Below are 21924 nucleotides of genomic sequence, written 5' to 3'. Positions count from 1 at the left end.
TCGCTACACATTTGAGTTCTTCCAGAAGGTGCTCATGGGACTGGAAGACAAAAAACTGTCTAACAAAATACAAGTGCTGAAGAACAAACTCTGCCAAAAGGAGACGCAATGACTCTTCTAGATCAAAATGTCCCCCAAAATAAGTGCTCTGTTTCACTGTTTAAAAGTTTATAAATTGTATATATGTTGATCCTTGTTTGTAAATATTTTGTCATAGCTTTTAATATTTAAGAGATTTACTGAATGCCTTTTTTTTTTTTTTGATTGTGGAAAAGAAAACATAATTCAGAAACTGAGTTTTTTGAACTGGGGACAAAATTACCCAGATGGATATATTTTCTTGTTTCACAACATTTTCTTTAGTTTGAGTTGCTGTGGTAATTCTGCAGACTGTAGCCATTGCAGACCTACAACTGTACTACACTGCACTGTCACTTAGTTGAAACTGGAAAGTTGTTTCAGATGTTTACATTTTATTTTACACACTTCATTTAATGTTGCATTATGCAGTGTTGTTTCCCTGTTTAAGCTTTGCCTCATTGAAGGCTTTTGTTCAAGTTGTTAAAGCAACACAATGTATTTTGTATTTACACTTCATATTAGTTCTCGTGTACCAGGTTTCCATTGCAGGTCAAAGATCTTGAGTGTTATAAATGTTAAAGTGTATGTGCAAACAAATGTGAAAAGGTTCTAAGGTTGTCACCTGTATTCAAGTTAAGTACTGGATTTTTGGTCTTAGCATTTAATTAAGAATATTTTGAGATTTGCTATATGCATTTTTTATTGTAAAATTTATTATATAATAGAAAACTTATAATTCTGAATCAGATTGTTGTAACTGGGGACTAAATCGTTTTTACCTTTTTGTGTCACTTAAATATTTTCTGTAATTGCATTATACAGTGATTTTTAAGTTGCTGTGGTAAATCTGCAGATCTGACTATAATCACAAGTTGTATTGAATATGACATCTTTCCGCATACTACAATGTCACTTTGTTGAAACTCGGAAAGTTGTTTCCAATGTTTAAATTTTGGTCATGCCCTCTAAGCATTTAATATTGCCTTATGCGGTGTTGTTCCCTGTAGAAGCTTTGCCTTGTCAAGGCTCACAGTAAATAAAGTTGTTGATGCAGCACCCTTTTTTTGCATTTACACTTTATGTAAGCTTTGGCGTAAGAGTTTTCTATTGAAGTGCAAGGATCTTGAATGTTATAAATGGTAACGTGTGAGCAAGTGTAAAAAGGTTCTTGAGTTGTCACCTGTACTCTGTAGTTAAGTGTCAGACCTTTGCTGAAGACCTCTGAAAGGTCCAAACACCTAATTACAATGTATAGATGACAACTCAGGAACCTTTCTAGACTTGTTTTGTTGATACCTAAACATTTAGCATATAGATGAAACTATTCATTAAATCATAATTAATCAAATTAATTAGGTCCAAAACGCAATCTAAATGGTGCCATTAAATTCAAATTAATATTGTCAATTGAACCTAAAGCAATACAGTTAATAAAATGAACAAAGTGTTTAAATTCTAATTAATGGTGTTAAATAGTAACAATGAAAGGAAAGCTGTTGCTTTTATAGAACAATTTCACTTCTGATATACATCACCATTGAAATTGCAGATAACAACCATATTGATTTATGTTTAATTGACCAGGTTTTGTGGAAAAGATTGCCTTAACTTTGTCAATTAAATCCAACGTTTTATTTCTTAGAGTGCACAACTCTGTCTCTGGGGGAAGGTGTATCATGCTAATGAAAGATGTCATAATGTTTTTGTACATGCTCTTTAACAATGAACCTAAACGTTGAATGAAACCACGATATTTGTATTGTAATCTGCACCTCATGTGTTGTGGTGGTACTTTTAAGTACCACATTAAGTACCAATGTGAAAGTTAGTGAAGTTAGTCCCCCTCAGTGTTGTCCATTGTCCAACATTTCAGCAGTTCAGTTCAGGCTAGCTCCGGGGCTTCCGCTGGAGGCGCGGGCAACCAGAGTTGACACTTCCCCATCGCTGGGCTGGGGCATGGGGCGCCGATGATCCGAGTCGATTCCCTCTGCTGCTCGCGGGGTGAGGTGAAGCGGGCGATGGGGGTATGTGGCAGGGCGTGTTCTGCGATGCCGCTGCAGGTTTGGTGGTGGTGATGTGTACGGCTGCCAGCGGGAGAGCTGCAGCCGTTGAATGTACTGTTACAGCAACCGTGTGATTATTGTAAGAATTAATTATGAAAATGCCATCGGGTTAATTTTTTAAGTGCACGCAAACCAGTAAACAAATTAAAACAAATACAAATACTATAATACAAAAAAAATCACAATTAAAATTCTCAACAACAAAAACAAAAAAATATATAGGCCTATAATTAATATGTAAACAACTTAACAACCCCCAAAGTGTCTAAGTCACGTGACGTGTCAGTGCTACACCGAGACATAAAAGTGGGGGAGAGGGAGCAAAGTGCTCTCCGCTGACACAGGAGCGGTGAGTCCAGCGACCTGGTTGTTTCGTTTTTGCCGAAAGCACAGCATAGCATACAAGCAGAACTCAAAGTAAAGAATCGATCTCACCAGGCTAGTATCGATCCGATACCGATGCCGACTTGGGATCGATACTATCATGTATATTTATTTACATTTGCAATATAAATTTGATGAAAAAAAAAATATATGAAGACTCTTTAAAAAGTACAGATTTTGTATATATACACAAATAAACAATTACAATAAATGAAAAAGGGATTGATAGCTCATTTCAGTCAGGGAGTTTTGTGAGGCCAAGTTGCCATGTTCACATTGTGCAATTGCTAAATCCTTAAAAACAAACCCTAATCCCTAACCCATTCATCCTAACATCCTAACACTTACGCCATAATTGCAACAGGATATCAGGATGATGACCATGACAACGAATGCTACAAGAATTGTAAAATATGAAAATGCGACATTGTTGCTTTCAAAGTAATTAACTACAAGCAAAATAGAAACAGCACTTCACATAAAGTTAAAAGCCGTTGTTGAATAAATTGTGATAAACTTTGGATTTTATCACTTATCTATTTTTAGGTGTAGCATAATTCAGGGGATAAAGTGTACAGTGTTCAGATGCTATCAATTGATGATAAGAACTTGTTCCCATTAGTTCTGATGTGCACACATATTACTGGAGATACTTGCTAAGTTCCTAATGACAATATAATGTCATCCCACAGTCTGCTTACATGCTCAACCTTTACTTTTTAAACATTAAAACATTATTTTTTGGCTATATTAGATAGCATAAGTCAAAGCTGAACTCAAGCTGTTGCATTTAGTTTTGTAGCATGCAATCTCTGCTCATCCTGTGAGGTTAACTGACCCCCTTTGACCCTCTTTTAGTTGTCATTCCCATAATCTAGTCACAGTCCAGGCTAGATAAAGCAGCAGTTGCAATACATAAATGAAATATCTCAAAGACGAATATAGTTTTTGCTCAGTTTTTTAATTCAAGTCAAATATATATATATATATATATAAGCACCAAATCACAACAAAAGTTGCCTCAAGACATTTTACATTTCAAGGTAAATACCCTACAACAATACAAAGAAAACAGAGAAAACCCCAACAATTATATTTAGGGAAGGTGACAGTAGGAAGGAAAAACTCCCTTTTAACAGGGAGAAACCTCCAGCAGAGCAGACTCAGGGAGGGGCAGTCTCCTGAATCCAAACTGGAAGCTGGTTCCACAGAGGAGGGGCCTGATCCCTCAGCTAAGAAGGTCAAACAGCATCTCTACTTCCTGCGGAAGCTGAGAAAAGCCCATCTCCCTCCATCCATTCTCCCCACGTTCTGCGGTGGGACTATCAAGAGCGTCCCAAGTAATTGCATATCTGTCTGGTATGGTAGCTGCACCGTATTGGATTGCAATACCCAGCAACGGATAGTGAGAGCAGCTGAGAAGATCATTGGAGCCTCTCTCCCCTCCATCACGGACACTTATAGCACCCGCTCCATCTGCAAAGACCCCTCACACCAAGATACTTTTGGCACAACAGATTAGATAAAACTTTATTAATCCCTCGTGTGGGGTCCTCCGGGAAATCCAGCAGTCAGTATTTTGCACATTTCCATTGCACTGTCTTGTGTCTGTATCATCCTGATATGTCTAATGTTGCACTATCTTGTCTTGTTTTTTTGCAATTTTTGCACATTGCACTTTACGTAGTCCTGTGCCGATTATCTGTCATGTGTTATATATAGCACCAGGGTCTTGGAGGAACCTATTTTCATTTTACTCTGTACTGTACCACTGTACATGATTGAAATGACAATAAAACGCCACTTGACTTGACTTGAAGGCTGAATGCTCTTTCTCATTAAATTTATCTGCTAGATAAAAGTACAGCTACTTTATTTCCCATTGAGAGAGAAAAAATATGCACACTGAGAGATGGAGAAAGGTGTGAGAAAGACAGCAGAGGAAGATGGTAATTAATTTTCAGAGGTTAGAACTGTACATTTGAGAGAAACATTTTATCAGCTGGAAAATTAACTCATACACATAATGTGATTAAATTGTGTTTTTTGTGAAACGTCATGCAAAATTTTGTGTTATTCAAAGACTGCATGGAAATATTGTACCAGGCAGTTAGATACAGTCAAGTGCACACAAAACTAGTTCGTTTGCAGAACTGTGGTGAAAATCACAGTGATGCACAATTGGACTGGTACAGAGCAGGCTTTAGTGTTCATGGTCATTAGGTTAAATCCTGAGTAGGAAACATCAAATATATTTAAATATTTAACCTCCTAGGACCTGGCGTCCACATATGTGGACATCACATTTTGGGTTATTTAGACCAAAATACTCAATTTTGCTCTACAAGGCCCTGATATCCACTTACGAAGACATTATACTGCTACTGTTCTATCAAAGTTTTAAACGAATATCCTCATGTGGCTCTCGTTTTTCTTAGAGACAAAAATTAGGTAAAAAAAACAAATCTGGTAATTCTTTGTTTTTACATTCATCAGGACCCAATCAGCCCAAATATCAAAGGGAAATTAAAAATGCCTGCCGTGGAAGAGTTCGGGTCTTAGGAGGTTAAAGTGACGGTGCTGATTACATTCACACACTGAATCCTACATTTAATACTTCTTCACACAGCCCTTCTCCATTAGTATCTACTCGAGTCAACTCAACACATATTTAAGGGTTTTCTAATAGGCGGCAGCACCTGGTACCAAGTCCTTTTTTAGCACCTATTGAGCCAGGGTTCCAAGCGATCCAAGGCAATCCAAAAATGTGGCGTCGTCAGACTGCGTGTCACTCAGTGAGCGATGAGAGCGTGGGATAACAAAAGAGTTTGAGATTACAGAGGAGCTGGCATCAATGCACTCAGTGAAATGGATGACAGTAAGTGATTTATTCACTTTTGTTACTGTCAGAGGACACCAGTATCACTGATGGACTTTTAATCTTTTCTGAAAACTTAAGAGATGCTGAGAAGATGTTCCTTGGAGCTACCTTCATGTGTGCATTTCTGTTACTGTTACAAGAGGAAAAAACTGCAGATGAAGTAATTCAACTACAAGAAAAACAGCAGCTGCACTTTGTATAAAGTTAACCTTTTTTTTGCAAAAATATGTACTTTTTTCTCTGGGAATGTTGATTAAATAGTGATAACATTTTAACATGCCTATTTTACCTTTCCATTGCCTAATTTTAACATCTGCTCTTACCAACAGCCATTTATGAAAAAATAAAATTAATATTAAGCAGAACTGAGTTCAGTTTATTGGTGCGGCATTTGGGAAAATCAGTTTCTCACTCATGACATTTTGAATGAGGCCACTGACATGCACACACAGAAAGGCAAACATCCCATAATTATTGAAATTACTTGAATAATTTCTTTAATGCGTGCAGGCTGGATATATTTTCTTAAATAAAATTACATTTTTATGGCCTTTAAGATAAATCTACATTTAGGGCTATTTATTTATCCCTACTGGTAACATAACTTTCATAAAGTTAAGACTACATTAATTTTCCATTTTATTTAGAACATCACAGGATAGCACGATGACTATTTTACCCTTTTTTGCTTTGTATCAACAGTATGAACTGATGGGACACACTGAACACATCTGCTAAGATCTTCCAGCCTTTGTAATAGTCACTCTTCATTTACACAGAAAGCAAAAGCATCAGCGATGCTTCAGCGAGTTTCTCAGTTGTGATTGCAACTGCAACAGCGACACCATGAGACTGAAGCGTGTTACTACAAAAGCAATCCAGAGAACAAAAACGCTGCTGCTGCTGGGAGCTTTAAACTAAACTGTGCTGAACCTGTGCCAGCACATAAAACTGAGGCACCTTAAGTTAAAACCTTTTATTGAAAGTGCTTTGGAATGTACACTTTTAGAAAAGAAAAGAAAGAAAAGAAGTTTGCATCCCATGTTTCTAACTTAACTTTTTTTTCCTTCTTCAATAAGCAGAATCTGATTATTTTTTTAAGAAAACTCAAAGAAACAAAGCAAACTCATCAGAAACAAACCTCTGTGTTTATATTACAACCTGCCAGTCATATTTACAAATCATTCAAAAAAACAACAGTAAAAGCTGCGTCTCATCCCCACCCCCCATCGTTTCTGTCACCAGTCTGAACACATCACCGTTTACGGACTTTGTAGCCGCAGCTCAACATCACAGCCAAACAGAAAATCAAGAGAGAGCTGAGCAGTGTCACCCGGCTCGGCATCAATCAACCAGTTTACCAAGAGTCCACCAGAGGTCCCTCTCAGCAAAATCCTGTCTGACAGCAGCTGGACGTGGAGTCATTGTCACGTAGAGATGAGCTGAAAACAGATTTTGCGTCAGCCTGGAGCCAGCTAGTGTCCAATCTCAGAGGCAAGCCGTTCCTGCATGACTCTGTACTTGTAAAAAGAGCAGAGACCCCGAGTGAAGTTCCAGCCCAGAGATATGGAGAGGATGTAGAGAAGGCCGAGCAAAGCAAAGGGGTAGAGCAGCACCACGGTGTTCTTCAGGAAGGGTAGAGCTGTGAGGATTGAAAGAGAAGACTCTTTACATGAACCACTGACAGCAAGAACTACATTTTTCTCAAGGTATACGTGCTCCATGGTGGTCATGCTGCCTTATAGCCACAAAGAAAATGAATCTCTAATAAGTTAAACCCTTCTCACTTTACTTTAGCGAAAACACCTGTAGATGTGTGTAAATTCAAAGTTTAGTCTGCTGCACTTGTGTCAATGTCACCAAATGGCCACTAGATGGTAGCAAAATCAAGATCACAGTTTAGTGCTGTATTACATTTTGTTATTGCACATCTAAGCCCATAAAATACTAATAATGTTGAAAATTAGGGCTGATTGGACTTTGTAAATTATAGCAAAATTATAGTTGTTAAGTTACAAAGATTTATGAAACATTTTCATGCGCAGTAGAAAATGTTATGCTACTTTTCTGATCACCTTTTGGCGTTAATCACCAATTTACAGCAGCTTTTTAGTGATAACAAGGTGACACATTGTTGGAGAAATCAACAGTCAGTATTTTCACAGATTAAGACTAAGAAAATCAACAAATGATGAACCTGAAAATTCATAAATTAAAAAAAATAAGATTTTTTTTTCATTTCTAATGTAACTAAGATATAATGAAATTGAATTTTCAGCAATAAATCAAAAACAGATTAAGAAAATGCATGCAGCATTATGATGCGCAGGGTACTTACCGTTGTACCCTAAGAAGGTTATGTAGAGATAATAACCAATAGCAATCAACCATAGAGTGTTTCCGACAAAATATCCCAAGAACCAATCTGAACTTATCATCACAAGATCTAAAAAACACACAAAACAACACACAAGAAGAGTCATCAGTGCTGTAATGCATCTATGGAGAAATTATCAAGCCTAAATATTAGCAACCGCCATGGTACAAAATTAAAGAAATAAGAAATGAAAAAGAGAAATGTAGTGAAGCAAGAGCATCATAAACATTTCTTTAGCCCTTTAAATTTTATTTTAACTGTACTGACAAACATTTGTTGGTTTGAATCAGATGATTTAATTTCACACATGCTGATTAAACTCATACAGATCTACAGGCGACTCACGGTTGATGAAGAAAAGTTGCAGGAAGTGCAGGATGACTAAAAGCGGGTAGAAAGCATTGAGGTGAACGTCAAATGCGTAGCCCCACTCCACGTCAAAGTTTCTGCTGGGTTGTTTCAGCAGGTACCTGTTGGTGACCACCCTGGAGAAGAACACATAAGATTTGGCATGCAGTAAAGAACAAACAATACGCCTTAATTAGAGTAAATAAGAGGACATCTCATTAATTTATTCAATGCTACTGCTCACCACATTATAGTTGATATGAGCAGACCGACTCCTATACAGTCAACAAAGACGACCCAGAGCAGCAGCTTCAGCGTCTCCACGACACCCATTTCCAACACAAGACCAAAGCCTATTGTTGACACTGCACAACAACACAGGGAGTGTTTAGGTATCATAGCAGAGAGCCAACATCAGGGTTTCACTGGCAGGACAAGTGATTGTTTAAATGTAGTCAAACAGATTAGGTTAGAGGTAACATTCACAAATATCCTCATCAAACCTTGACCACAGTGCTCTTTAATTATTTAGGGAATGAGTATTGACTTACCACATAGCCAGATACTGAGCAGGACCAGGAAAGCAGGATCATCTCTGGCCCACTGATCTTTAGTCTGTTTCCTGTACTGGAAGTTGCGATACACCCTCTGAGGAGAGGTAAACAGGTAAAGCATCTGCCACAGGGCGAACTCAAAGTCCATTTGTCTGAAATGAAGCAGCCGCCGCAGATACTTGTAGCGCTTCGCACCCGCTGTGTGGCGTGCAGCGTCCCTGGAAGCCAGGGCACCGTTGCTGTTTGTGGTTGGCAACATGGTGCTGAAAATCAGATGAGAAGAGTGAAAAGTGAAAAGGACTCTAACCTGAGACAAAATTAGGATGCATTTATAACTATACTGTATTATGCCATTTTATGCCTACTCGCAAAGCTTCCAGAGCAATGATGGATGATTTACGTGCATTTCCACTCATTTTTATTACACCTGACATGCTCTGTGTGATACGTTTGCCATATAAATGTGCTTAAATGCTTAGTATGAAGGATTTGGTGCGTGATTGTAAAATTGATAAGGAACCCACAATAAAGCCATTTTGGAAAACCATGGACAGCCATAGAGAAGTTCATCAAGCTTAACTCCTAGACACGATGCCCTACAGCCTAGTGTAAGTTATATATAAGCTGTACCTTAGCTGTAAATTCTGGTTTCAAATTTGGCACATAGTCCTGCAAAGCAAACTTGTACACTATATCTTCTTAACCTGTAATATTATATATGTCCTACAGCAAGTTGTGATTGATAAGCATTCTTGGCTTTCTTCAATAAAAAAACAACAACAAAAGAACAGCACAGAAGCAGCTATCTGGTGCATTTTCACTAAGTTGGATTAAACATCTACACATTATGTAAAGTCATCTCATACGTATCAATTAAATAGGACACACACTAAATAATAATAGTGACTTCCTGCATAAACACTGATATGTTTTAATCTCCTTGTCGCTTTGTTTGCTAGCAGACACAGTTAGCACGTTGCTAGCTACTTTAATAAGATGAGACGGCCCGTTAAGTCTCACCAGCAATAACCATAACGCAAATTGCTCAGTAGCTATTTAGTTTTTTGGTAAACGACTGAAATTCCTCACTTAACGACAAAATTACCTGTTTCTCTTGCAGTCCTTCACATGAGAAAGCCCAAACTACTGCTCGTTTTCTGTAGCTGTTTGCATATGATGCTTCCTGAACTGTCGCGAAAATGCACACGTAGATAGTTCCGGTAACGTTCCCTTCCTCATGGGAAATGTAGTCAAAGGTGAAGTTTGAACTTTCATACGGTGAGAAAGTCTCCAGTGTGGCAATTTAAAACGCCGTGTAGTTATCAGTGGGTTTTTTGTTTGTTTGTTTTATTTTGTTTTTCCCAAAACACAGACCAACATATCATTACTTTGTTCCATATTATTAATACATTTTATGTCCACAAGATAAAATTTACAAACCGAGTTCAGTTTCTTTTTTTTTCAAACACCGTCATGTTTTAAATAATTGAGATTTCAAATTTTATTTTAGAGTTTTAATTTACTTTACTTTAATTTTTTTAATTTTTTAAGTCGGGGACATTTTGTTGCTACATTGAAGCTACAGACTGTAAATAAAAACTGCAATTTATGCTGAATATTAGTGTTTGAACGATTTTAAGACTTTTATTGTGAAAAGTGTGACCTCGTATTCAAGCGGAATATCCTGCTATTTCCGCTAACGCCATAGCCGTTTCAATTGGTGGTATAACTAAGATCACCGCTGTTCTGGTCAAGAAGGCCAAATAGCGAAAGGTAAGAACCAAACAAATGCGATGCATACATGAACGCATCGACATATATGTGTAATTAAATGGAAGGAAACGAAAAAGGAAATATTTGAGCTTATAACTTCAGTTACCCTCTACGAACATGCAGCGTCTCTGTGTCCTTGAGTAATACTGTTAGCTGTCACTGTTAGCCCGCAGCTCATTAGCACATCCACATAAGCAGAGTATTATTTAAAGCCGTTGTGCTGTGCTATTTGTTTTGTTGTCTCGATATTATTTGTAAATTCTTCATTTCTCTACATTATTTTGTTAAAATGCTGAACACTGAATTCGCGGCCATAACACTTGTTATTGTTGACAGCTGCAAAGCCCAGAAGCACTGGGTACCGTGGCTCAGGAGTAGGAGTTTGTCACCTAAACTAGACTTACTGAATCAAACATAACAACCATGTAATAAAGCATTTTCAGAATATAGATGGGGACAAAAGTGGCAACAGCAGAGGCCTTTAGTGCACTGTCGTTTTTCTGCACTGTAGTGATTGTGTTATAAAAACAAAAGTAACGATCTGGCATTTATGCTTGCTTTCTCCTTTGCAAACACTTGTGTACACTTTAAGTAATTATGATGACTTCAGCATTAGCACATGGAGTAGCGCTCATATGTTTTCTCTCACAGAGTCATGTTGCGACTGCCGACCGTTGGCCGGGCTCTAGCTGGAGCTGCCAAGGGCAGCCTGGCTTCTTCCAACCCAGGTATGGTCTGTGAGTTAGAGTAGAGATTACATAGCAGTTAATGCAAGTTTCTAAATATAGCACCTACTGTATGCATGTAACAGGCATAAAAATGTGCCTGTTGATTGAGTAGGATCTTTTCTTTCTATGTGCATGCACTTCAAGTGCGTACCCCAGTGCGTGCAGCCAGCAACATGGTGGAGGTATTTGTGGATGGGAAACCAGTGGAGGTGGAGCCTGGAACTACTGTGCTGCAGGTACGAAAGCTTCAGTACACAATTTTACTGCAAGCTGTTGTAGATGTCACCTAGTGTTGCCAGCTCATGCTGTGTAGTACTTTGTGGTATCTGTGTTTTCATGACAGTAATTTCGTGCATCAATGTGAATCAAAGTGAATCTGAGCTTCATATTCAAAAATGGGCTCAAATACACTAATTCTGTATCTAACAGGTAGCCAGTGTAGAGTAGCGAGGATAGGGGTGATGAACAAATGGGTCAGTTTTAGGTAGCTAGCTAATCTCTGGATTAAGTTTTGGCCTAGTTTTCAAACACTGTGAAATAACACCACGCAGTCTGGATTTATGATTCCTTCAAGCACCAGTCAACTGGGCAGTAACCACTAAGGACAGATCAGCTGACATTTAGTCACTTTCCTGTTTTATAAAGGAATATTAGTGCAATAGGAATGTGCATATTTTAGCAAAGCTTTGACTCATCTGTTAGTCATTTTCACATTTTAATTCTAAAGAAGGCAGACCACAAAATTAGCAAGAAAACGTAAAATACCTGGCAATCTATTCGCTAAAGCCTGGATTGTAATTTCACATCACGTATATTAACCAAATTGCCTTGTTTCTTTTCCTGGCTAGGCCTGTGAGAAGGTCGGGGTTCAAATCCCCAGGTTCTGTTACCACGAGCGCCTCTCTGTGGCAGGAAACTGCCGCATGTGTCTGGTGGAGATTGAGAAAGCACCAAAGGTAACGTCAGGCTACTGTTTATACTTGATGAAAAGGATTTTAGCTGAGCCTGAGTTTAAGATGCTTTGGGACCAATCTCAGCGTAAATGATTAATTTATTAATGATTAATGATCAATTTATTTGTAATGTATGCGTATTGTGTCATGTGCCCTCAGCCAGTAGCAGCCTGCGCCATGCCCGTCATGAAAGGCTGGAACATCCTCACCAACTCAGAGAAAACACGAAAAGCCAGGTAAAAACTGTAGCGGTCTCTGGTTCTAGCTTAATGTTATTCAAACTTTGGGCACACTTTGAAAACAACAAGTCAAACTAAGGAAAACTAAAGGCGTGTATTCATGTGTTTGTGTCTCATCAGAGAGGGAGTAATGGAGTTCCTGTTGGCCAACCACCCACTGGACTGCCCTATTTGTGATCAGGGAGGAGAGTGTGACCTGCAGGTAACCTTGCAGAAGTGTAATTTAAGTTATTCTCATGAGCGCATTTAGATCAAAGGATCAGCTTTTTTCCCGTCTTTTTCTCCTCTTTTCTCAGGATCAGTCCATGCAGTTCGGTTCAGACCGCAGCCGCTTCTCAGAAGGAAAGAGAGCAGTGGAGGACAAAAACATCGGGCCTCTCATTAAAACCATCATGACCCGCTGCATCCAGTGCACGCGCTGCGTCCGGTGAGTGTCATGTACACGTCAGTCACGAATAATGTAATAATGTGGCATTAACAGCGATGTAATGTGGCAAAAGACACGTTACATTCATGGAAGGTCCACAACTCCTTTATAATTGTGTTTTAAATTACCTAGAAACCGAACATGAGGACATAATAAAGACCGATAACACACTTATTTTTCTAACACGCACACATACATGCACAGTGCTAGACATCAATGTGTGCTTCAAGAGGGAAAGGTCACAGTAATTAAAGAAAATATTGCACTTCTGTAATAAAGGGTGAATAAATAACTAAAAGCAGTGTTGAAAGATTTGATGTACAGTGATTAAAACCAGTTCATGCTTTGATGGAGCTGTAACATTTGCATGGAGGTGGATATTCAAACAGCTTGCCCTGCCTGCGTGTGTTTGTAGTTTTGCAAGCGAGATTGCCGGCGTTGAAGACCTGGGAACGACAGGAAGAGGAAACGACTTGCAGATCGGGACGTACGTGGAGAAGATGTTCATGTCGGAGCTGTCGGGCAACGTTATCGATATCTGTCCTGTGGGGGCGCTCACCTCCAAGCCCTACGCCTTCACTGCAAGACCGTGGGAAACTAGGTAGGAAAGGGTCTGATGCTCGATTGTATTTAACACGAGTTCTCTTGAACTTCCCGGAGCAGTTTTACGTCATGTTGTTCCGCCGTCTTTGCAGGAAAACCGAGTCAATCGATGTGTTGGACGCTGTCGGTAGCAATATTGTTGTGAGCACACGTGGAGGCGAGGTGATGAGGATACTGCCCAGGCTCCACGATGACATCAATGAGGAATGGATTTCTGATAAGACCAGGTAATACAGAACTGGACATAAAGTCTCACACTTTATAATCATCTTTAAAACAGTTGGGTGTGTTTTTGTTTTAAATATATATACGTATTCCACTGTATCTGAACTAAACTGTATCTGCAGGTTTGCATATGATGGGTTGAAGAGGCAGAGGCTGACCCAACCAATGGTGAAGGATGAATCAGGTCAGCTGACCCCGACCACCTGGGAGGATGCTCTCACTCGTGTTGCTGGAGCAGTAAGTGCTTTTGCTTCTTTATTGGCTCTTGCTTGGTAATTAAATTAATCATAAATAAATTCTGGGAAACTTTAAGGTTTGTTGTTGTTTGTCGTCAGGAAGTTTGGGGCTGTCGTCATGCATAAATGTTTGTGTTTGTGCAGCTGCAGAGCGTGCAGGGGAGTGAGGTGGCAGCCATAGTGGGCGGGATGGCGGACGCTGAAGCTCTGGTCGCCCTCAAAGATCTCCTCAACAGACTCAACTCAGAAAACCTGTGCACTGAGGAGCTGTTCCCCATGGCAGGTGCAGGGTAAGGAAGAGCCTCCCATCATCCCTTAGGTGCTAAAATACATGGCTTTATTAGCTGACAGTGTTATTTTTTACTTCTTTTTTTGCTTTCTGCAGAACTGACCTGCGTTCCAACTACCTGCTAAACTCTCGCATTGCTGGCATTGAGGACTGTGACCTGCTGCTGCTCGTGGGGACGAACCCTCGCTATGAAGCCCCACTGTTCAATGCCAGAATCCGCAAGAGGTAAACACATATCACAGTTAACGGTTTGTTATTTAAGTCTAAGTTTTAAGTTGTTTGTTTGTTTTTTAAAGTTTTGTAATTGTTATCGTCTCACTCCGTCAGCTGGCTCCATAATGAGCTGCAGATTGCTACGGTGGGCCACAAGGTTGACCTGAGTTACACGTACGATCACCTAGGAGAAGACACTTCAGTCCTGAAGCAGCTGGCCAATGGCACACATGCTTTCTGCAAGGTAATGGACACGCACGTCGTCCAGTGAGATTCAAAATGGTAAATGGCCTTAAACGCTTGAATATATAGAGAATGAACTCCAACAATCAGATTGCCCGCTATGAGTGAGCGCTTGAAGACAGTGGGAAGGAAAAACTCCCTTTTAACAGGAAGAAACCTCCAGCAGAACCGGGCTCAGGCAGGGGCAGTCATTTCCAGACTGAATATCTTTTTTCCGTTCTCTCCTGGCAGGTCCTTTCAGCTGCCAAGCGTCCAGTTGTGGTTGTGGGCAGCGGCGCTCTGCAAAGAGAAGATGGAGTTGCAATTTTGAGCGCCGTCTCCACCATTGCTCAGAACGCTCGAGCCAGCAGCGGAGTGGAGGACAGCTGGAAAGTCCTTAACGTCCTGCACAGGTACAGCTAAGCAGCTGATTTCAAGTAACCCTAATGCAATGAGATACAGTAGATGCTCATACTGTGTGTGTGTGTCTGTGTGTGTGTGTGTGTGAGAGCAGGGTGGCGAGTCAAGTGGCTGCCCTCGATCTAGGCTACAAGGCCGGAGTGGACGCCATCAGGAAGAATCCACCTAAAGTGCTTTTCCTGCTGGGAGCTGATGCAGGCTGCATCAGCAGAGCTGACCTGCCCAAAGACAGCCTCATCATCTACCAGGGTACACACACACACACACACACACACACACACACACACACACACACACAGATTTGACAAACCAAATGCTGCTAATCTGGGGACATGAATGAACATCAATTTGCAACCCCTTCAGGTCATCACGGTGACGTAGGAGCACCGATGGCAGACATCATCCTACCCAGTGCTGCATACACGGAGAAAAACGGCACTTATGTCAACACTGAAGGCAGGAGCCAGCACACCAAGATAGCCGTCACTGCTCCTGGAGTCGCCAGAGAGGACTGGAAGATCATCAGAGCTTTGTCTGAAGTAAGCAGGAAGTGTTTTGAGTATTCCGTACTGATGTTCACTATTAACACGAAACCAGTCATCTTAACGTCTATGTGCGTTTTCAGCTGACGGGTGTAACGCTGCCCTACGACTCCTTAGATGAGATCCGATCCAGGCTAGCCGAAGTCTCTCCTAACCTGGTCCGTTACGACGATGTAGAGGAGGCGAACTACTTTAAACAAGCCAATGAGCTCGCTATGGTACAGAAACACTCACAGTTAGTTGGTCTGCCTCTGATTTACCTGACAACTTGATTCAGCTGTTTATCTCCTCACTCTGTTCCTCTCAGACTGTGAACCAGGAGCTCTTAGCAGCTCCTCTGGTGCCACCTCAGCTTACAGTAAAGGACTTCTACATGACAGGTATGTTTGTTTACTTATTTTTTTATATATATATAATAGCTATTTTTTTTCTCTCAAAATAATGTGCAAGCAAATATGTATCATAATCTGTGCTGCTTCGTTCTGTCTTCAGACTCCATCAGCAGGGCTTCCCAAACAATGGCGAAGTGCGTCAAAGCCGTCACAGAAGGAGCCGCCGCCGTCGACGAGCCATCTGTTTGCTGAACACTTGATATGACGACAGCTCTGCCTTTTTCCCCTGAAGCAACACACATCTCTGAACTTTGTGTCTTGAAGTCGCCCTCAATGCTTGTGTATACTGTTGAATCGTTTTCGCCGCTGAGAACCAGCTTTGTGGAATAAATCTGAGAAACATACAAAATATAAATAAAATCCTAAAAATGTCTTTACTCCAGTTTTAAGGTGTTTTTTTTTCTCTCCATTGCATCATTTTAATAACATTCAAATTATATCACTTATGATGCCTTCCAAATGCTTTAAAATCAAACGAGTCCTCATATTCTTCACTTTATTTTTGCAATGTATGTTTTTTAAAATATGTATTATATTACTAGACTCTAGAAATGAAGTAATAAGTCAGAATTTGGACTCCTGTAGGAGCTCTGCATGTTCTGAGTTTAAAATAATCCTTATTTACACTGAGCTGCAGTGCAGCTCCTCACTTGATCCACTGTTGGAAACAAGATTTAGCTCCTCTCCCTTCCTTTCTTCTGACTGGCTGCCCCTCACAAACAAAAGACTGCAGGTGCTGTGACTGAGATGACCATATAAGGACGTCCTATCTCTATGGCATGTAGATCCAAGTGCACAAAACAATATGTGAAGCCTGAGCTTTTGACTCACAGAGTGACTTCATGTTTTATATGAGCATCCAGCATTGAAGCAGTATATCTGCATGGCAGAAGGTAAAGAAAAGCACGATGGGTTTCACACCTTCCTTCTGAAATGTAGCTGTTTAAAAGTTTTTTAATATTCATTCTATAACAGACAGAAAAATAAACTCTAAGAAACACTTGAGCTCCAAAATATGCTCTTGGCCCAGTTGACATTCTGAAATTGAAGTATGTGCACTCAGAGCCACTCACCTGAGTCTCAAAGTTATTATAGTGAGGCTTGAGATCATTCTGGACTCTGGGTCGATATCTGTTGTCAAAGAACTTCTGTAGATAGAGGCGAGCTTTTGATGTGATTAAGTAGTTAAAGGAGTGCCTGTGTGTTTGTTCTCAATGGATCCAAAATAGGATGTGCGCTCGGAGTTGGACGCCATTCCCACAGACAAATGGCTCCTGTCATATGCAGTTACCTAAGAGAGAGAGAGGGGGGGGACACAGGAGAGAAGAGGAGACAGTCTCATCTCTCCACTCTCTGTCTGCTCAGTGTCTAAGACCAAGCAGCGAGTTCATTTATTGTTTTTTACTACTCCCCATATCTGGAGTTTATTTTCACTTTATGGTCAGTACTATGGCAGTAGTAAGTCTTCTATTCAGTTTCTAGCTTCATTGTTCGTGCTCTTTCTCAGTTCTTTGAGACTGTGTGCAGTTTTTATTATTTTTACATTTACTTTTGTTTTGTCTCCCAAAGCTGGCTCAGCATCCTCTGCTCTTCCCTGCAGGGCATCAATCGGGGACAAACAGCAGGGCACACGCTGGACTCATTTTGGCTACAACAGGAAAATGGTTCCAGTTAAACTTCTCATTCTGGGAGCTCAGAACACTGGGAAAACAGGTAAGCTGGAGACAAGGCAGCTGAAAACCACAGGCACGCAGAGAGGGGGACGTGCTTTTTAAGTTCTGAATCAGATAACATCTCAGCAGTGCATGAAAGAGGTTAAGTTTAGGGTTAACTGCGAGCCACGGTTTAAAGGTTTTTGCTAAAAATGGAAAAGCTAGAGTGTTTATCTTTCATAGCACTGACATGTACCTCCATCACCTCCACTGCTATGTTTTGAATGTCATATAGGTCTGCTACTTTTGTCCAGCTCTAAAAATAGCTCGTCTTCAGTTGAGTGTAATAGACAAACTTGTTGCTTCATTTCAAATGTTTGTGCGCTCGACTATGAGCTCAGCTGCTTTCATGCACTGAGAAGACAGATTCATGGCACAGTTATAGAGACATTACAACACACCCATAACATTTTAACATTACACATATTCCTACGAAAATAACTGAGGAAACATAAGACGTGTGATGAGTAAAAGTTATCATACATTCTTACAGTATAATGACTAATGCGAATAGCAAACTACAAAAATAGCAATGCCAAATTTAGCTGTCGGCACTTTGTCAATGGTTTAAAGGCTCACACATCAAATTCCATTAATTTCCTTCATATTAGAAGGACCAGAGTAAATTTCAGGGGACAAACCATCTATGCACAATGTCAACAAAGTCTGCATGCTGGGATTCGATTGTGACAGTGGTGGGCAGCATGCCTGAAAATAAACTCAGTGTTTTTCCAGGTGTAAAGGCTCAAGTGATGATTTAAACAAGCGTGTTTAACCTTTTAATGTATCCTGATAAAATACAGCAAGGCCTTAAATAGCAGACATGAAAGTCAAACAGACACGAGCCTTTGGGCTCTTTCCACCCAAACACAAAGGAAGCACTTGTGCATTTATTTAAATAAAGTCACAAAGAGGGTCGTTCTGAAGGCAACACTCACATAAGGAGGCATGACGTGAGCACGGGATGCTTTAGATCAGATTCAAATGACTAAAAGGAACTTTGTGTGTGTGCGACTGTGCAGAATGTGTTAGAAATATGCTTCTCGCCTTCAGCCACTGTGTCTGTTTTGTGTCTCCAGCGCTGTGTGTTCGTTTCATAACCAAGCGATTTATTGGTGAATACGACCATAAAAAGGGTAAGACCTGGGTAAATATTTTTGCATTGCTGACAGTAAACATTACATAACTTACCTGAGTTCTTCACTGGCAGGATTTTTGAAAGTGACACAGTTCTCTGTGTGTGTCTGTGTGTGTGTGTTCTTCAGAGGTGACCTACAAATGCAGCCGGGTGGTGGATCAGGAAGCTGTCGATCTGGAGATTCTGGACTTAACTTGGAAGGTAAATATTGACTTTTATTTGTAGTTGTTTAAAAGGCTAGACTTTTGCTGTGTCCAAATTATTTGTTATGTTTTTCAAATCAAAGCATTTATTTTGCAAAATTTTCAAATGTTTTTTGTTCTGCCACGTAAAAGCCAACTTTAGAGGGGGGTTTGTTGTTGCGGTTTTTAAATAATTTGCAAACGTTTTTGTATGGAGGGTCACAAGTGCCAAAATAGATTAACTAATTGCATCATTAAATAATTAATTGACTGTGTCAGTAATTAAAATTCAAATTATTTTATAAATATGTAATTAATTAATTAAATAGCAATTCATTTCTTTTAAAACTTCAGAAAAATGTTTTGTTTATTTCCTTTTTAAATTAATTTACTCAATGTTAAATTAATTATTTAATGTTGTGTTTAGTTCATTCATTTTGTCACTCATGGTCCTCCACAGTCTGCAGTGTAGTTGGACAAGTAATGCCATTTGTTTCAGTTGTTACACCCATTACACTTCTTGCTTGTTTCCTAATTCTACCAGTAGCTAGTTCAGTTTCCAGCTGCTGCATCTGTATGTTGTGCTTGGAAAAGATACTGAAGATCCTCTTTGTGGGTGTGCATGAGTGATAAAATAAAAATACCTGTGGATGCAGCTTGGAGTGTAAAAGTGCTTTGAGTAATAGCTGAAAGTTAAAAAGACATCATATATATACACAGAATTTTTAAAAAAAATAAAGAAATATTAGCAAGGGAGTCCAGTATTGTATTGGCCACCCCATAGCAAGACGTTTCTAGGTTCTTTTTCTAACTTCGTTTCACTATGGGAATCGCCTTAGCGTAGTGAAACACCTCACTCTGTTATCAAAGAACCAGGGATTACGTTAAGTAACCCAATGTTTTACCCTGTCCAAAGACAAGCTTGTCATGTGAGATGGTGATGTTGAAGTAGATGTTAGTGTGACAGTGTTAGCCTGTTAACACATATCCAGCTATGTCTATTGTTTATGAATAAATCTGAAAACTTTTTGATGATATATTCTCCTCTAGGAGAGCTCTGTAGCTTCTCTGGAGTCTTCCATTCGCTGGGCTGATGGTTTCCTGCTGCTGTACTCCATCACACAGCGCTTCAGCTTCCTGGAGGTCCCACAACTCAAGACGCTCATTGACCAAACCAAGCAGAATCTGGGTGGGGAGATATTTTGATCTGTATGAGAAAACTGCTGCTGAAAACTGAACTAACAGTCTGTTCTTCACACAAACATCAGGCCTCTGTTCTGTCTCTCTTTCACCTTTACATACACACATAAACACACCCACATATTCACAGATTGAGTGGACGTAGATTCCATGTTTGGTTGTGCCACCCTGTCTTCTGTTAGTAGTGTGCTGACAGAATGACTCCAAACTGCGTGCCATAGCGTCATCGTGATGGTTTATTGTCACTTCACTTTGTGTGTCTGTGTGTCAGTGGTTCCCGCGGTGCTGGTCGCCAATAAGGCAGATTTGGAAATCGGCAGGCAGGTGACAACAGACGAAGGACAGAGACTAGCCAAGGATTTAAGGTTTGAGTGCTCATGCTTTCATATGTGCATGGTAATACTGTACAATGCTTTTCTTGTCTTTGTTATACTTGATAATAAAATAACTTTGTCATTGATTAAGAATAATGTCAGTCCAGTCAAGCTGGGCTGTAATCGTAAGCTGATACTCTTGTACACAACCAGCTGGCAAATCCCAGCTGAAGCTGTTTTAGCCTGCCCATCTTTGCTGTCCATCTGCAAACCACTTTGCAACCCCAGTGCCCCCTTTTATGCTGTTTCTGACTTAATCCATGCCAAATTTGCTGTCACTGATTCATGCTGTGCTCTGAGCTGGAGCTTCTGCTGTTACTCCCTCTTACTTCATGTATAATGTACACATGGAGGGATGGTGAGGCACACAGCATGTAGTCTACTATAAATTATATGGAAACAAGCTTTTTTTGACTACATGGTCAATATTTTATTAATGAATTTCACATTTTTGTTACAGAATTAAATCTTTATGTATAGTAGTGTATGTATTGGATATCAATTCTGCTCAGCCTGAATTCCACTATATTGTGCCTACAAAGTCTGAGTGCTAAATAAAGTAAGTAAAAACTATTTCCTTGCATGCTAACTAAATGAGCCATTGATTTCGTTCTGTGTCTTTAGGTGTGGTTTCAGAGAGTTGTCTGTGGCTGAAGCAGTCCTAGCAGTGGAAGCAGCAGTGCTTCAGCTCATCAGGTTTGTTTCTTCTGTGTTTTGTCAGACATGTGATATCCATGCTAGTCATATTTTAATCGTGTTTTCAGTGTTTCTACTATGAATGCAACATTTTTATTAATTAAATATACTCAAAACAACAGTCAGTACTGCTCCTGATGGACTGCGCCCTGTCACACAGCAATAAACAAAGGTAGTACAAAAGATTTTCTTATAGATGGTGATAGGAAAGATCCTGAACGATGCTGGAAAGCAAAAACAATAATTAGACATCTCTCTAGGGTGTACTGTTAGAGCCCAGAGGATTTTATGATTCTTTTTCATGTGCTGTTTGATTGTGTGTGTATGTGTGTGTGTGTGTGTGTGTGCCACAGGTTGGTGTTGGATCAGCAGCGCCCTCTGCCTGAACGTCGCTCATACATGTTGACTGTTCGTCACGCTCTGACCAGGAAACTGACCAGATCTAAGACCATGCAGTGGTGACAACAGCAAACAAACCCCCATGGAAAAAACTGTAGTGTATAATGGGTTGGGGGGTTTTTGTTTGTTTTTTGCTTTAGTTCTTTTAGTGTTAGATATCTCCCGTATCTCACATCCAGACTGAGAGTTATCATGCAACGTCTGGGTTTCTGGATTTATGGGTGATGAGACCAGGATTTAAAAAATAGAAACTCGCCAGACACTTTTTATTAG

The 21924-nt window shown here is 39.9% G+C and overlaps 3 protein-coding genes across 3 annotated transcripts; 2 read left to right on the top strand and 1 right to left on the bottom strand.

Moving 5' to 3' along the window:
* Nucleotides 1-6538: 6538 nt before the first annotated feature.
* On the bottom strand, nucleotides 6539-9935 carry unc50 (unc-50 homolog (C. elegans)). The gene is made up of 6 exons (XM_005750514.1): nucleotides 9794-9935; nucleotides 8686-8951; nucleotides 8379-8499; nucleotides 8132-8271; nucleotides 7748-7855; nucleotides 6539-7051 (listed from the first exon to the last, which is right to left on the bottom strand). The coding sequence occupies exons 2-6, from the start codon at nucleotides 8945-8947 to the stop codon at nucleotides 6885-6887; spliced, it is 798 nt and encodes a 265-aa protein (XP_005750571.1). The 5' UTR covers nucleotides 8948-8951; nucleotides 9794-9935; the 3' UTR covers nucleotides 6539-6884.
* Nucleotides 9936-10358: 423 nt separating this feature from the next.
* On the top strand, nucleotides 10359-16327 carry ndufs1 (NADH:ubiquinone oxidoreductase core subunit S1). The gene is made up of 19 exons (XM_005750513.1): nucleotides 10359-10461; nucleotides 11113-11189; nucleotides 11334-11425; nucleotides 12038-12145; nucleotides 12302-12378; nucleotides 12502-12583; nucleotides 12678-12808; nucleotides 13224-13409; nucleotides 13504-13638; nucleotides 13759-13873; nucleotides 14017-14162; nucleotides 14258-14386; nucleotides 14489-14618; nucleotides 14849-15009; nucleotides 15111-15265; nucleotides 15380-15555; nucleotides 15642-15776; nucleotides 15866-15938; nucleotides 16051-16327. The coding sequence occupies exons 2-19, from the start codon at nucleotides 11117-11119 to the stop codon at nucleotides 16140-16142; spliced, it is 2196 nt and encodes a 731-aa protein (XP_005750570.1). The 5' UTR covers nucleotides 10359-10461; nucleotides 11113-11116; the 3' UTR covers nucleotides 16143-16327.
* A 1284-nt stretch (nucleotides 16328-17611) lies between these two features.
* On the top strand, nucleotides 17612-21714 carry LOC102215714 (ras-related and estrogen-regulated growth inhibitor). The gene is made up of 7 exons (XM_013915245.1): nucleotides 17612-17663; nucleotides 18742-18798; nucleotides 18928-19024; nucleotides 20038-20171; nucleotides 20454-20547; nucleotides 21181-21252; nucleotides 21606-21714. Exons 1-7 carry the CDS (start codon nucleotides 17612-17614, stop codon nucleotides 21712-21714), a joined length of 615 nt encoding a protein of 204 aa, XP_013770699.1.
* The last annotated feature ends 210 nt before the right edge of the window (nucleotides 21715-21924 follow it).

The sequence above is a fragment of the Pundamilia nyererei genome, unplaced genomic scaffold, assembly GCF_000239375.1.
Source record: "Pundamilia nyererei isolate P.nyererei 1_Seehausen unplaced genomic scaffold, PunNye1.0 scaffold00276, whole genome shotgun sequence".
Taxonomy (NCBI): Eukaryota; Metazoa; Chordata; class Actinopteri; order Cichliformes; family Cichlidae; genus Pundamilia; species Pundamilia nyererei.
The sequence above is the reverse complement of the archived record's forward strand: the minus strand, read 5'-3'. Positions and strand labels throughout refer to the sequence as shown.